General features: G+C 43.8%; 1 protein-coding gene across 3 annotated transcripts in view; it reads right to left on the bottom strand.

Annotated features, from left to right (window-relative positions):
- Nucleotides 1–380: 380 nt before the first annotated feature.
- The window catches only part of TNFRSF11A (TNF receptor superfamily member 11a), a 57,290-nt gene continuing 42,469 nt past the window's right edge, over nt 381–15,201 (bottom strand). For all 3 annotated transcript variants that reach the window (XM_082641544.1, XM_082641545.1, XM_082641546.1), the window contains one exon: nt 381–2,976. In XM_082641544.1, coding sequence (XP_082497670.1) covers nt 2,636–2,976 — 341 coding nt within the window. In that variant the 3' untranslated portion in view covers nt 381–2,635. The remainder of the gene's footprint in view (nt 2,977–15,201) is intronic.

The raw sequence follows: 15,201 nt of genomic DNA, 5'->3' as shown, positions 1-15,201 counted from the left end.
TCCAATACCTCACATTCAAACTACTCTTTGTGCTTGCAGGTAGAGAGAAGAAATTAATTCTTCCTACTTCTGATAGCTGAATTAGGTGTGGGTAGAAGACACTAGACTCCATTTCCATTTCAACTCTTTCACTGCCTAACCAACCTACATTTTAAAGAATTGTACTTATGAGATCAATGGTAGATATATTATTAAAACAAGGCACTTTCTGTCCCAACTCTTGTTGAGGTTTCCACCAATGACACCACATAACCAACATTTGATACCACAGTACATCATAGAGATCAGAAAGAAGTCAGATCATTATTTCACAAAAAGCTTTGTTTAAACAAGCCACTAAAAAAGTTTTTTATCATCAAATATAAGTTTAATAATCTCTTTATCACATTCCCCAGTTTTTCATTATTGTCTTCATTTCATTGTTTACATTTGTCATATACATCTGTATAATACACAGACACAGACCTATATTTGCTATATACCTCCTATCATTTAATTGTCTTTGGATCAATATACAATTAATAGGGATCAGCATGGGAAAGAACACTACCTTTTCTGAAAGTAGATTCTTATGTATTTATTTAGCACCTTTTATTTAAGGAGCTCAAGATACTTTAACATTCACTGTAGCATCCTTATGTTATCTCTAGTTTGGGAAAATGTCAAAAATTAGTGCCTTTTTATAGAAAAAAAAAAGGAAAGTATCAGTGAGATGATGACAGTCACAGTAGAAACTTGGATCTTTAGCTCAGCCTTCTCCTTTGTGAACTATACTTTGTTTAATATGTCAAAAGGTTTAATGGCTTCATCCATTTTTATAACATCTCTCTTTGGATGGATGTGAACTAAAAGGGCAGCACAGACAGTAAATTCCCACCAACGGATCATCCTGGCAACACAGTTATTTCCTGCAGTTTTTCATGTCCGCTAAGAAGCCCCATAAATTATAGAACCACCTCTGCTTCTCCATTAGAAGTCATAATTGATGGGTACTATTCTAGCATTTCCAAGAGACCTGCAACCAACAGGGAGAAACCAGTGATCAACGATTATTCCCTTCAGCTGGGCATTTGTGGCCATTAACGTCTGGACAGTGACTACTATCAGCACTCTTAAAACCAACCAGATCTGCAAAATTAATTTTAATGTGCTTAGATATTTTAACTTTAGTATTTGAGGAGAACAAATGCTCACTGGCCACAACAGATGAAACATTCTAGGTAATTCCTTTCACTCTGACTCACATTGTATGTTTCCTCACAAGAGCACTGATGCTAAGAGAAAAGCAACTCTATGATAAGTTTTCTTAAGTTCACAATATAAGGATTTGGTTTTTAATGTAAACAAACGCATGGAAAATAATAAGAGTGTTTTCCACTTCTACAAGGCTAAATTACAGATACACGATTTTTTAGGAAGAAAATGGTGCCTACTGCCTAAACACATTTATGCTATTCTTGTTTAGAAGGAAAACAAATGCACAACTTTATTCTTCCTTTCTTGAACTTTCCTGGCACCTTCCTTTCACCGTGTGTGCAGGCCATCCCATGTCCTACTCATTTTCCACATCTTTTCCAGGGACACATCAAGAATAAGAATGCCACGTGCAGCAACTTGGATTTTTGAGATTTAGTTTCCCAAGTACCTGACTGCCTCTGCTGGGAAGGGTACTACATTCACCCGGGGGGAATGAACCATTTTGAGATGGAGTAAAGGAGGCAGACACGAATTGCAACTTAGTGCTGCCTAGAAATTGACACAAACTTAAAAAACATTCAGGGTGAAAATGGGGTTTCCCCTTTTCCTTCCTTTAGAAAACTGAGAACTCAGAAAAGTTTTCGAAAGCTAAAAGTCCCTCCTCTTGTTCTCTGAGCCTCCCCCAAGGCTTCACATTTCTAGCCTTCTTCCAAAAGTGCTTAGTAGACTCCTCACCTCTCCCCACCCCCACCATCACCAAAACACAGGCATCTACTTGTGAGAAGGGACCAAAAGAAAACATATAAAGAAGACCATCACCCTTAGGAGACTTTTCAAGAAAATCGTTAAACAGTAAAAAGAAAAAAGGGCGGACAGTATCAAGAGAAACGTTATGAGAGACAGTGACGTACAAATATCAAACATGGAGGACGGGGTGGGGGAAGGGATACAGACCCAAATAGAACAGGACAGCCATAAAAACAGATGTCACAAAGAGACAAACTACTGATGAACTAATAATGGGAAGTGGAAGTGGAAGAAGAAACTATAGAAGGAGGTAAAAAGTGGAGTAACAGAAGAGAGCAACGTGTACCTGTGCAATTAGTAGACACGTGACTGTGGATGGAAGTGAGTAGTAATAACAAATGTCCTTTTGTTTGCTTGTTTGTTTTTAAAGTCCCTGACTCTATTTAGAACAAGATGGATAAAGAACGTCCGGTCATTTGACGCAGGCGTACCGAACGGATGGGCTCAAAGGCACACCTCGGGGGCTACGACCCCGCCCCATCCCAGGACCCGCCCTCAGCCCCGCCCAGGCGCGGGTGCGCGGCGTCGTCAGCTGGGGACGCGGCTGCCGACGTGCGCGGCGCGGAGGGCGGGCTGGAAGGCCCGCAGCTCCGCGCCCGCCCGGCTGCAACCGCAGCGGGTTCTCGGCTGCTCAGCGCCGCGTCTCGGGCGCGCCGGCTTCGGCCTCCCCCTGCTCCTGCACCGGCCGCGAGGCCTTGTCGGGCCCGGGGGCGCCTCGCTCCTGCAGCCCCGGGCCCACCTCGAGGCCGGCGCACGTGTCCGGGAAGCGCGGCCCGAGGCCGGCGAACGAGTCGCAGCACTGCGGGCTCTCCTCCTGCACCGGGCGGCCCACCGGCTCCCCCGCGCCGCCGCCCGGCCCCGCCGGACCCTCCTGCGAGTTCTGACTGACGTAGACCACGATGATGTCACCCTTGAAATTCATCACCTGCCCGCTGGAAATAAACGTGGAGTTACTGTTTCCAGTCACATTTCCTACAAGGGGAGAGGAAGAGAGAACACGCAGAGGGTGAGTCATCAGTTCTGGGCGAGAACTTGGTCTTGTGAGAGGAAAGTTTCCCAATAAATGGAGGGGCGCTGGCGCCCCGGCCCTCTCACGGGCGGCCCTTCCTCACCCACCCGTCCCCTAAAATGCATGGGGCACTCCCCGTGGTTCCTTCCTTTGCCGTCTCACCGGGCCTGACTGAGGTGGAGGAAGAAAAAAGGGAGGGAGAGAGAAAGAAGACGAGGGAAGAGAAGCAAGACAGTGGGCCATCCTCAAGTTTTGTCGTTGGCCACATTGACCTCGGGGACACTGGCAGGAGAGCCCGCCCGCATCGCAGAATCACAGACAGGATTCAGATGTTGCAAAAGGGTGTGCGCACGTGATGGTTACGCAGCAAACACAGCCAATGGTTCAGCAATGGTCAAATGCATCAGGAAGGGAAGCAAAGGCTGGAGCGAAGGTTGCTGCCTGTTAGGACCCTGGAGCCCACCGCAGCCCGGCCTCCTCTCTGACCAGACTCTTCCACATCTTTTCACCCTCCCTGGAGAGGTCCCTAAGCTCGGCCCTGGAGGGCCATGGGGCCACCCGGGCTCAGTATTTAGCAGAAATTAACTTCCTTAACATTTTTTCAAACTCCTAGAAAAAAAAGAGATTCACAAGACTAAAATGGAGAAAAGCCAACCAACCAAACAAAAACAATCTTACAAATCACTCTTTCCTTCTGATCCCTGGGAGGTGTTTTGTCCTCAGGGGGTACTGTCATCACTTTTTGTGGGTGACTGGATTTAGCCAGTCTTTAATTAGTGGGCCTTTTGAAAAACAAATAGAAAGTTCAACAAATGTTAGGAAACCTACTACCTCTTATTCTCCTATGTCAAAGACTGATGCTCTACAAATGACCCAGGTGAAAATAAATGCCACAAACCAAGCAGATGCAGAAATGCCCCAACACTCAGCATCACAAGCAGAATCTTTCAGTCTGACCAGGGAAGGTGAACATAAAAACAGTGCCTATTAACCTCATCTTTTTTTTTTTTTCCTTCTCTGTTGTGACAAAGCTTAATAATAACTACACAAATAAAATCGTTTCTGTCATTACTTTCCATGAAGAGATTTCTCCCAAATGTGGAAGGCATATTTTGGATGGTCTGACTGAAATAACAGCATACAGGAAATACCAGGAGCCTTCCCTCCACCCACAGGGTACCTTCAGAGATCTTGAGACAGGCACAGTGGCCCATTACAGGGATTTCAATGAAAACAGATTTCAAATATGAGCAACAAATTGAAAGTCACAAGGGAGGATTTGTGACTCACGCTCTTTCTCCCGTTGGCAATTGTATCAGGGATGTTCCTAGATGGGTGGTGGCAGGGATTTATTTGCCTATTAATTCCCCCAAGCGACTTGGGCAAGTACAGCTAGTATTCCATTCACTAACTAGTCAGGTTGACCCATGTTCTCCATTCCCTCTAAAATACACAGACATGATCCAGCAATCCCACTCCTGGGCATATATCCAGAGAAAACTATGGTTGGAAAGGATACATGCACCCCAGTGTTCATTGCAGTGCTGTTTACAAGAGCCAAGACATGGAAACAACCTGAATGTCCATCAACAGATGAATGGATAAAGAAAATCCGTTGTGGTACATATATACAATGAAATATTACTCAGCCATTAAAAAGAATGAAATAATGCCATTTGCAGCAACATGGATGGACCTAGAGATTATCATACTAAGTGAAGTTAAGTCAGACAGAGAAAGACAAATATCATATGATATCACTTAAATGTGGAATCTAAAAAAAATGATACAAATGAACTTGTTTACAAAATAGAAACAGACTCACAGACTTAGAAAACAAACTTATGGTTACCAAAGGGGAAAGTGGAGGGGGGATAAATTGGGGGTTTGGGATTGACATATACACACTACTATATTTAAAATAGATAACCAACAGAGACCTACTGTATAGCATACATAACTCTACTCAATGTTCGCAATAACCTAAATTGGGAGGGAATTTGAAAAAGAATAGATATATGTATATGTATAACTGAATCACTTAGCTGTACACCTGAAACTAACACAACATTGTGAATCAACTATCCTCCAATATAAAATAAAAATTTTAAAAAAACATAGGTGTTCATAACATCCAGCGTACTCTATGCTACAGGTCTACTCTCTATTATGTCTATGTCTTTCTGCTCTCACCAGTTACCAAGTTAGTTCTTAAGTCTGTTTTTAACTAGTTGAACCTATTGGGAAATCTAATGAAATACAAATGTACCTCGTCTTCTTGCTCTTGGGTTTACTGTGCTTTGAAAATACTGCGTTTTTTACAAGTTGAAGGTCTGTGGCAACCCTGCATTGTCAGATGATGGTTAGCATTTTTGGCAATAAAGTTTTTTTGTTTGTTTGTCTGGTTTTTTTTTGTGGTACGCGGGCCTCTGACTGTTGTGGCCTCTCCCGTTGCGGAGCACAGGCTCCGGACGTGCAGGCTCAGTGGCCATGGCTCACGGGCCCAGCCGCTCCGTGGCATGTGGGATCCTCCCGGACTGGGGCACGAACCCGTGTCCCCTGCATCGGCAGGTGGACTCTCAACCACTGCGCCACCAGGGAAGCCCGGCAATAAAGTATTTTTAAACTGAGTATGTACATTATTTTTTTAGACATGCCATTGCACACTTAATAGACTACAGTATAGTGTAAACATAATTTTATATGCACTGGGAAACCAAAAAAATTCGTGTGACTCACTTTATTGTGGTGTTTGCTTTATTGCGGTGGTCTGGAACTGAACCTGCAGTATCTCCAAGGTCTGTCTTTATGTAAAGTTGTGAAATGTAAGTAAGTGTGAAAAAAAGGCAAATGTTTCTAAGAAAACTAAAGTGAATGCTTTGCAAGGACCCAAATAAATGTGAGCCACTAAACGCAAAACAAAAGACATCAGCAAGCTGCTGAACTGGTGTGTGGTGGCATGGACAAGGCAGCTGTTAAAAGAAAAAATGAAAAAGAGTCTTTAAAAATGCAGAAGGAGTTTGCATTCAGACTTGTATGCCTGGAAATTAAGATGGTGTGGTTAACGTGAAAAAGGCTCAGGAAACTATATTCAGCCAACACATATGTCCCTATGCTAAAAAATCAATGTGTGAATGCAAGTTATATGTTTTAAGTTTAAAAAGATGTTGAAGAGGTGAACTTGTAAATGACTTTTTCAAGTAACTCGACAACTGCTAACTGAGAGCTGATATAAGGTCTCTACTGTAGCAGCAGCAGCATGAATGAGCATAATAATTAACACAGGAGAAGTCTTCCTAGTTGAGGGATCACTAGTTAACAGAAAAAGTCAAAGTGAGAAATCAAAAATATGTGTATACCATAAACCATATTCCAATTTAAAATGTACTGTTTAAAAATAAAAAAATAGGGCTTCCCTGGTGGCGCAGTGGTTGAGAGTCCGCCTGCCGATGCACAGAACACGGGTTCGTGCCCCGGTCCGGGAGGATCCCACATGCCGCGGAGCAGCTGGGCCCGTGAGCCATGGCCGCTGAGCCTGCGCGTCCGGAGACTGTGCTCCGCAACGGGAGAGGCCACAACAGTGAGAGGCCCGCGTATCGCAGAAAAGATAAAAAATTAAAAAATTAAAAAATAAAAAACCATGATTATTTAATAAGAGCAAATTTAAGTTGCTTTAACGTATGATTTTTTTCTTGGTACAATTCCTTTAGCTTTTTATTATTACAACATTGAAGAACAGCATGGTTCTGTTGTTCTTCAGTATCTTGTAAACCTACACACAGGGCAGTGCTAGCCACTGCGTGATTGATTTATGGTCCTGAATTTAATATCTTTTTTGTCCTCTTCATATGGATTTATCTGTTTATGTCATGGTATATATAATTTCTCCATCATTTAAAATTTTATTTTCCAACAAATCATCATCATGACTCCATTGTTGTTTACCTTCCTCGTCAGAATCTTCAGTTTGTCTAAACTCAGATAAAACCCCTTTTTTTTTTAACCATTATCTTACACATCAAGATTTTGTGTTAAACTTTTCTTCTTAAGAATTTCATTCCAGGGGACTTCCCTGGCGGTCCAGTGGTTAAGACTCCACGCTTCCAACATAAGGGGCATGGGTTTGATCCCTGGTCAGGGAACTAAGATCCCACATGCCGTGCAGCCAAAAAAACAAACAAACAAAAAAATTTCATTCCATGCCTTTACCTCATGGTCATGGTCAACAATATATTTTTGATATATTCTATAGGATCGATATCCTTATTTTCTATTTTTTTTCCAAAATGGAACTCAAACCCTTTTTCCTAAGAAATATATTTAAACATTTCATAATTCTTCGATCCACAGACTGGATCAAGAATATTATTCTTGCGGGGGGCACAGTAGGGAGGGCAGGACCAAAAAAAGGCCTTTAAATTCCTGACGATTAGGATGTAAAGAAAAGCTACCTAGAAAGAGTATGAGATTCTCAATTTTATTCTTCATGTATTTCTTCATCGAAAGCACAATTAATGACAAAAACTACCTTCGATCAAGTCCAAGTCTGTTCCATTCACACTGACTTTTATGAGAGTAGTGAACTGGTACAGACTAAACTTTAAAAAGCTCTACTTATTTGCCAGTAACAGTAAGTGACAGGAGAGCCATCTTCAGGGGCATGTGACTTGTGCAGTCGCTCAGGGCCCTGTGCTCAGAAGGGCCCCGTGCTTGTTTAATGTTCTGTTGTCATCATCTTGAAATCCTTACTAATTTTTGCACAGGGGGCTTTATATATCCACTTTTCACTGGGCTCTGGAAACTCTGTAGCAGATGGCAGACAGCTATAAGGAGTGCTGCTCTGTTTCCCCCTCCCCCCCTCACTGATGCTCTAATGCTACTCTTTTTGGAGGTAACATCTTATAAGTTGGATAAGTTTCAATATTGCAGACACATTTGCCGATCCAATTTTCTCTATTGATAAAGAACTCGGGGCTTCCCTGGTGGCGCAGTGGTTGAGAGTCCGCCTGCCGATGCAGGGGACGCGGGTTCGTGCCCTGGTCCGGGAAGATCCCACATGCCGCGGAGCGGCTGGGCCCGTGAGCCATGGCCGCTGAGCCTGCGCGTCCGGAGCCTGTGCTCCGCAACGGGAGAGGCCACAATGGTGAGAGGCCCGCGTACCAAAAAAAAAAAAAATTCAACGTTCGGTAAAACTCTGAGTTGCAGAGGCGACCCACTGGTGCTCCTAAAATGTGGACTCTGTGATATGTTTCCCTGGTGTTCAAGCCACTTGCCACCTGCTATAAAACTATCAACACCCACTTTCTGATAGAGAACTGAGGCTTGTCCCTTTGAGAAAAGGTCTGCTGACTGTATCCATTCTACCTGTCAGGCTTTGCCTCCGATCTCGTTTTGGTTTATTTAAAGTGAAATGAGAACCAAGCCAGCTGCCAAGCAGTCTAAGTGCAGAATCCGTCTAGAGTTTTATTGCCTCAGGCTTTCATCACCTCACACTCTCAACTTCAACAGCAGAAAGATTTTAGCAGCTCATTCTCTGAATCTTCCTGAAGCACTTAATAGTTTCATAGAAATAATTCTCATGCTTATCAACTTCATTTTTTTTCTTTTTTATCCAGTTAATGCAACAGTTAAAGTTTTAAATTACAACAGGATCAGCTCACACTCTTAAGACTGGGCAGACCTGTGGATTTTAGGAAGCGCGGCCATTCTCTGGGCGGGCGCAGAAGGTCCGGGGTGTCCTAGAGTGACCCATTAGCTGTGAGTAATCAGTGTGCTGTCGGCTTCCGTCAGGTCACTCTACAGAGGTTAGGAGAATGTGGGCTAATCTATGGTTAAGTGAAGCTAGATTAAGATTAAGCTAGATCACTATTATAATACTCATAGTGATGGAACACCTCAAATCCAGAATGTACTGCATGCTCCCTCTGTGCCAGGCTGGCTGCATTACAAACACCAGCTCGCGGTTCCTCCGCATGGGAGCATTCCAGGCTTGCTTCTTTTTCCCCCTCGACTGACTGACATGGCTTCAGGGATGAAAACGGTCTAAGAGCCTTCTTTCTCCAGCCTCATCACAATACAGACTCACCTGCAAGTAATCTACTAACATCCATGGCATCCTAGTCTCACCTGTCTCAACTTCAATAGCAAAGAGGTTTTAGCAGCTTAGAGTGGGGTTTCACTCTCTGAAGAGCATGACAGGTGACTAAAAGGGTGGTGGTTTCAGTGGCTGCCCGAGTACAGGAGGGACAGAAAGGGGGTTGGGACAGAGGAGAGCGCAGGACCCTGACAGCTCTGGTCCTGCCCTGGCTCGGCCTCCACCAGCTGTGGAATTGGGACAAACTGCCTAACAACTCGGTCTGCTCTTTAAGAAATGAGCATCCATTTTCAAGCCCAGCTAGCCTGGCAGCGTGCAGCCGCCCAGAGCAGGCATATGATAAATGAATGAATAAATGAATGTGTGAACAGCCAGCAGGATGGCATAGGGCCAAACGAGACAGTGGATTTGAAAATGCTTGGGAAATAGCACAGAGTTTCTCACAGGTGCAATGCTGGCATTATTACTCCCAGAATGTAATGTTTGTGCTCACGGAACTCCCCAGGAAATGAGATTCGGGAAATGTACTGAGTGGTCATGTTACCTTTCCATCCCTGTCTTGTTGAAGGACTTCAAAATACCCTGAAGACTGAAAGGGCACTTACCTCTAGCAATCTAACCAACTTTTATTTTCTTTGCTGAAATAATCCATCATTCTGACTGTCTCTGGTTTGAACACTCGTCTGTGTAATTCTACACAAATCCCCCACCATCTCACTTCTCATCATGCAAGTCAGCAGCTAGTTGAATGCAGCACTAGAGTAGGTCAAGGTTTTGAATGAGTTGGTGATATCCTTACCCTGTATTACGCCTCGGTCCTGAACTGTCCTTGTTTACAATCGTTCCTTGAAATCAGCTTTCTGCCTCTCAGAGGGTTTTACACGGTTGTGTGAACGGACTTGAGAGGGCAAGGCCCTGGGATGGCGAGTCAAAAGGACCCCATGTCAGCAAGGTGGGTGCTGCGGGCCCCCTCATCAGCATGGTTGCCGGGGTTTCCACAGTTGGTACATGCCCGGAAGGGGTAGCCCTCTCCACTGAGAACCAAGGAAACCCCAGGACGTTCTGATGTCAGGGGAGACCTTCTCCCTTGCTGGTGGCTGGTTAAGGGGGGAATGTGGAAAGGGAGGGATGAGGTGCATGAGGCTTGTCCAAGATGCCTTAAGAAGGCTTAAGGTTTTCATAGGTCCCATTAGTCCACAGACCTCTGGGAATACGAGCAAAGCCAGGCCCGTCACTTCCCTCTTCCCTACTCTCCGAAGCTGTCTTTCCGCCAGCTTTCCCCAGCAAGCTGCCTCTGGCATTTATTTTAATTTTATTTTACTTTCAAAAAAAGATGGGGTTGGAGGCACATGGAAGAAAGAGCTTTCCTTCCAAAAGAACCGTTGACAGTGAAAACAGTAACTTCCTGAGACAACTGGCAGAAGAAATGGGACTCAGAGGTCAAAGTAGCCATCACCTCCTGCACAGACACTAGCGCCCCCTCCCATGGAACCTTCTGGGCCTGGCCTGGCCACTGCCCTGCGCTCAGCCTGAGTAGCCAATGATCCCAGCCCGAGTTTGCCCTTATTCTACAGCACACTGAGGATTCTCCAGCGCACGGTAAACAAATGAAATCAGTAACATTGGCACTGATTTATAGGGAGACAGTGCCATGGTTGAAGGCATAGACTTCAGAATCAGATAGTTGAGTCATGGTTTCATCGCTGACTCGCTGTGTGGTCCTGGGCAAGGAACTTGCCCATAGGATTCCTGTGAGGAAGTGGGAAGGTAATACCTACACGAATCACTTAGCCAGCACCTGGTAACTAATACCTATAATGTCACTGATCAAAATGCAACCTTCGGGATGTTAGAACAGGCTTAATGTGTCTCTGAACACAAGGAGATTGATAGACTTCTATGTGAAGGCTACCCAAAAGGATGATTTGAGAATTAGCATGACATGAGGGTTTTTATTAAATTAGAAAAACTGAAGAGTTTCTAACATTTAAAATGGGTTGGTTGGCTTAACATTAATATTTAATGTGACTTAGCTAGAAGAATTTTCAGGTCACTTGAGAGAGTTAAAAATAGCATTTTAAGTCAACAGAAACAATGAATAAATGAAGTGTCTCATCATGACCAGAAAGATGTTTATAGTTTGCTAAGTCCCTGCTTTGCATAGCAGGCCCCGTGGAATCCCTATTTCTCCGGCAGAGAGATTTAAGCAAGGTAATGCATACTTATCTTCTCAAAGGCTTATTATGTTGTTTAAAATGCATAACGTATGAATATTAAATCACAAGAACTATAGCAAATAATATCACCCAATTGTCATGTAGATTTTCTTCCAAGGAAAAGAACTAAAAATATACACAAATCCACTCAAATTACCCAGGCTATATTGGGTTCTTTTGGAATTTTTTAAAAACTTATTTTATATTTAACCCATATGCTTCTCATGTGATTTTCCTTTTTATGGAAATGCAAGATCTGTTTCAGGCATTTGGAAGAAACTGGGTCTATGATGATATGGGAAGGGAAACAGTATTTAATAGTTCCATTCTGAATCATGCTTGAAAATTACTTAGAATGGCTGACAAATGAAACCCTTCCAAAATTAGAAGAGAAGGAAGGGAAGTAGGGCTAAACTAAAAGATACAGTGAACGAATTGTTCTTATATTTTGAAATAATGCATTGACCTTTAGCATCAATGAATGCTGAATTTTATTACCAAATAACTGAATTAAAAAATATTTTTAATTGGTAGAATCAGCTAGCTAATACCTGCCCTTACGATACTTAGCTAAAAGTCAAACACAAGTTAGTGGATGGCATTGCAACAGGAGAGAGAAGAAAGTTAGAAACAGAGGACTGTCCTTTGCTCAGGGGGAGGGGAGGAAGGGGAAGAAAACTGGGGTAAGAGAACGTTTATCTGTCTTTCAGGATGGAAGTGGATGGTCAAGAATAGTCATTTCAGGACGGGGTGGGGCCCAGGGATGGGAGACCAAGGGTGGGGGATGTGGGAGTCAGGCGTGAACCCTCATCCTCCAGTGCCCTTGGCTCCCAGGCATTAGCCTAGGTATGTCTATGCCACTTGGAGGGACCAGCGCATCCTTTTTTCTGCCATCTCTGCCTCCTCTGCCCAGGACACCTAAGTCTGCCCAGGACAGCTAGCGGCCATCCTTCCATCCCCTGCCTGGCCCCCTGCTCCCCTGAACAGACCGAAGAGTGAGTTAGGGAACAAACAGGAAGCTATGGGCTCTTATTCCTTTAGTTATTCATGACTGGATGGATGGAGGAATGAACAAATGAATGAATGAGCTTATGAACATTTATTCATTTATACTGTGAGCAGGCTGCCATGGGAGAGACTAGAAAGATCGGGAGTGGTGAAGGTCACGGCAATCCCTACCAACTAACTGTTCATGGCTGCCTAGAGATGGCTGTTGATAAAGGTATGAGTGTGCTGGGCTCAGTGAGAAAGAGGCCAAGACGAATTACGAGGGGCTGCCGAGGGCACGGAAGGGGAGAGTGGCCACCCAGGCAGCCAACGTGCATCCCTGGTTTAGGAAGCAGCATTTGAGCTGGGACTTGAAGGTCAGGAGGAGCTGGGTGCTCTGGAAAAGGGGACCGTGCAGGGACAGGGTGGCCACACTAGGGGAGGCCTGTTACAGTGCAGAAGCAGGAAAGTGAGAGATTCCCACTAAAAATGGCTGAGGCTGGCATTGGCCAAACTCAGGTGGGTGAGCAGGTGAAGAGGACCAACAGGCTGCAGGTTAGGGGGGCTGTCCATGGAGGGCCTTGCTTTCTCAAATTATTGATTCTTTTTGTGTTGTCCATTCCCTAGCACCAATCCCTACTTGTTTTCCAAGCTTTTCCAAGTCTCCGTGTCTCGGTGGACCCTCAATAAAGATTTGATAGAGAATCATGTAACTGGTGCTTAATAAGAATCGTTGTGGGCCCTGGGAACAAACACCTCTCTCCAGTTCAGAAGTGTCTGAACCAATTAAGTGATCTCAGGAGCCAGAAGCAAGTCACAGGCCAACTAATGACACATTAATCACAAGTGGTTCTTTCACATGACATCATTTTCTAGACACAGAATTCTCCAAACTCCAGGTGAAAGGGCTTATACCAAGGTAACCACCGTCATGTCATCAGGAAAATTTAAGACGTAAATCAAGACATGGTTACGCGAAACAAAACCACAAGTATGTTTTCCCCTTTCGTTGGTTTTTGCTGATAACCCTCCTCGTGCTTTAAGAGCTGTGACACTGCTAACACAGACTTACCGACGGGTATCAGTTTTGAAAGATAGGCTTGTGAGCTGTTTGAAGAACAATCATCCTCTTCAAAAGGAAGCTGGGTGCAAAGGAGATACTTTTCCCTACTTAGGTGGCACCCAACCCTGTCATTTCTGCAGAAACCACTTGATTTGGTTGTAAGTTTTTTTCTTCTTAAACACTCACATATAAAAATCCAAAAGCCAATAAAAAGGTCACCTCCCTCAAGTCCTGAGAGCACAGTGGCTTTCAGGAGATCATGTAAGATTAACCCCACCCAAGCTCCATCCTCTTTCACACATTTTATAGAAGATAAACTATGACAATTAAAAAAAAAAGCAATAATGAGAAAGTGCTATTTTGAGCAGGAATCAGAAGGCCTGTTTATGTAGAAGTAATTATGGAGAGACCTGCACAGCCTCAAAAATCAGTCTGGCTGCTACTTCTCCTCAGGCGAACATGAATTTGGCCCACTTGCTGGCAACTCTCTACGGATGTTTTACATGGCTGAGCACCAGATTAAGACAGAAAAAGCAGTGTAAGCTTTTTGCAAATTAATACCACTTAGTTGATGACACACTTTTTTTTTTCTTCTTTCCGTTCCTAGATGTTTAGTGCTGGAGAAAAAAAAGATTAAAAAAAGCAGAGATGGGCACTGCTTTAACTCCTTATAGGAGAGCTCGGATCCACCTTTTTGGTCTCACGACACTACGAAAAAATTGACCTCTTTCACTTTGGCCAGTGCTGTTCTTCCAAGAACTGCTGCTGCTTTTTACACAGCAGCAAACATCACCTTCCTGATGTTAGCAACTGAAAAACAGGTCTGTCCCCTGGCAGTGTCACAAGACGTGGCAGCTGCCAAATTGAGGTTCCGCCTCCCTCCTCCCCACACCCCCAAATACTCGTGTTCTCTCTGTGTGTGCAACCAGTGGGAAGAAAATTAACCTGTAGAAAAGAAAGAGAACAATACAAACGAACCATAGAGCCAAACTTTTAGACACGGAAATCACTTAAAATCTTTGAAAAAAACAGTTGAGGTCTTCTGGAGGAAAAACACATCAGTTCTTTGGAAAATATCCCCAAGCCCACCTCCTCCTTTCAGTTCGACTGAGAACTGATAAAGAATTTACACATCAGTGAATCTGTGTAGTTGCAGCAAAACCACAAACCTTGGAGAACAGATTCAAATTCATTGTTCTACCCAATAAGCCAGGAGCCATCATCAGCATGGGGCAAAAGAGTCTCCATTTAGGGCCCGATTGAGCTACCTCATGGTTATAAAATAATTCAAAGACCAGCTGCTAGACCCGGTGGCAGTCTAAATAAAGAGGCAGGAAAGAAAAAGAAAAAGCATCCCAGGATAAAGGTGGTCCATGAACGGGCTTTGTGGTTTTGGAGTTTGGGAGGATTCTGTGAAGCCCCTTAAAAAGTACATATGCATATATTCCTTTTTCTGGAGAGAGGGTCTATAGCTTTCAGAAAATTCTCAGAGATCCCTGACCACCCCCTTCCCATAATACAGCAAATAATCCCCGGAACCAGAGGAAGCCCTCACCATCAGCAGAAAAGTTCCCTGTAACTACATAATAAAACAGAGGATGTTTTACCTTCGCAGAAAAAAGTTATAATATTACAACTGGTGGGCTATTCACGCTCAAGCAGTGGTGCAGCAATAAATCTCTATAATGATTTTAAACTGTAAAACCACCCTCCTGGTTCCATAGATATATCCTATGCAGTGTTTATAAAAGGTGCTTCTCATAAAAAGCATCAAAGGACAGCCACTGCCTCATTAATTTGGCCCAGAATCAACAAGCTACACTCAATA

The sequence above is a fragment of the Mesoplodon mirus genome, assembly GCF_964341445.2.
Source record: "Mesoplodon mirus genome assembly, chromosome: 13".
NCBI classification, from domain to species: Eukaryota; Metazoa; Chordata; class Mammalia; order Artiodactyla; family Ziphiidae; genus Mesoplodon; species Mesoplodon mirus.
Note: the sequence above shows the minus strand (reverse complement) of the source record. Positions and strands in the feature narration are given on the sequence as shown.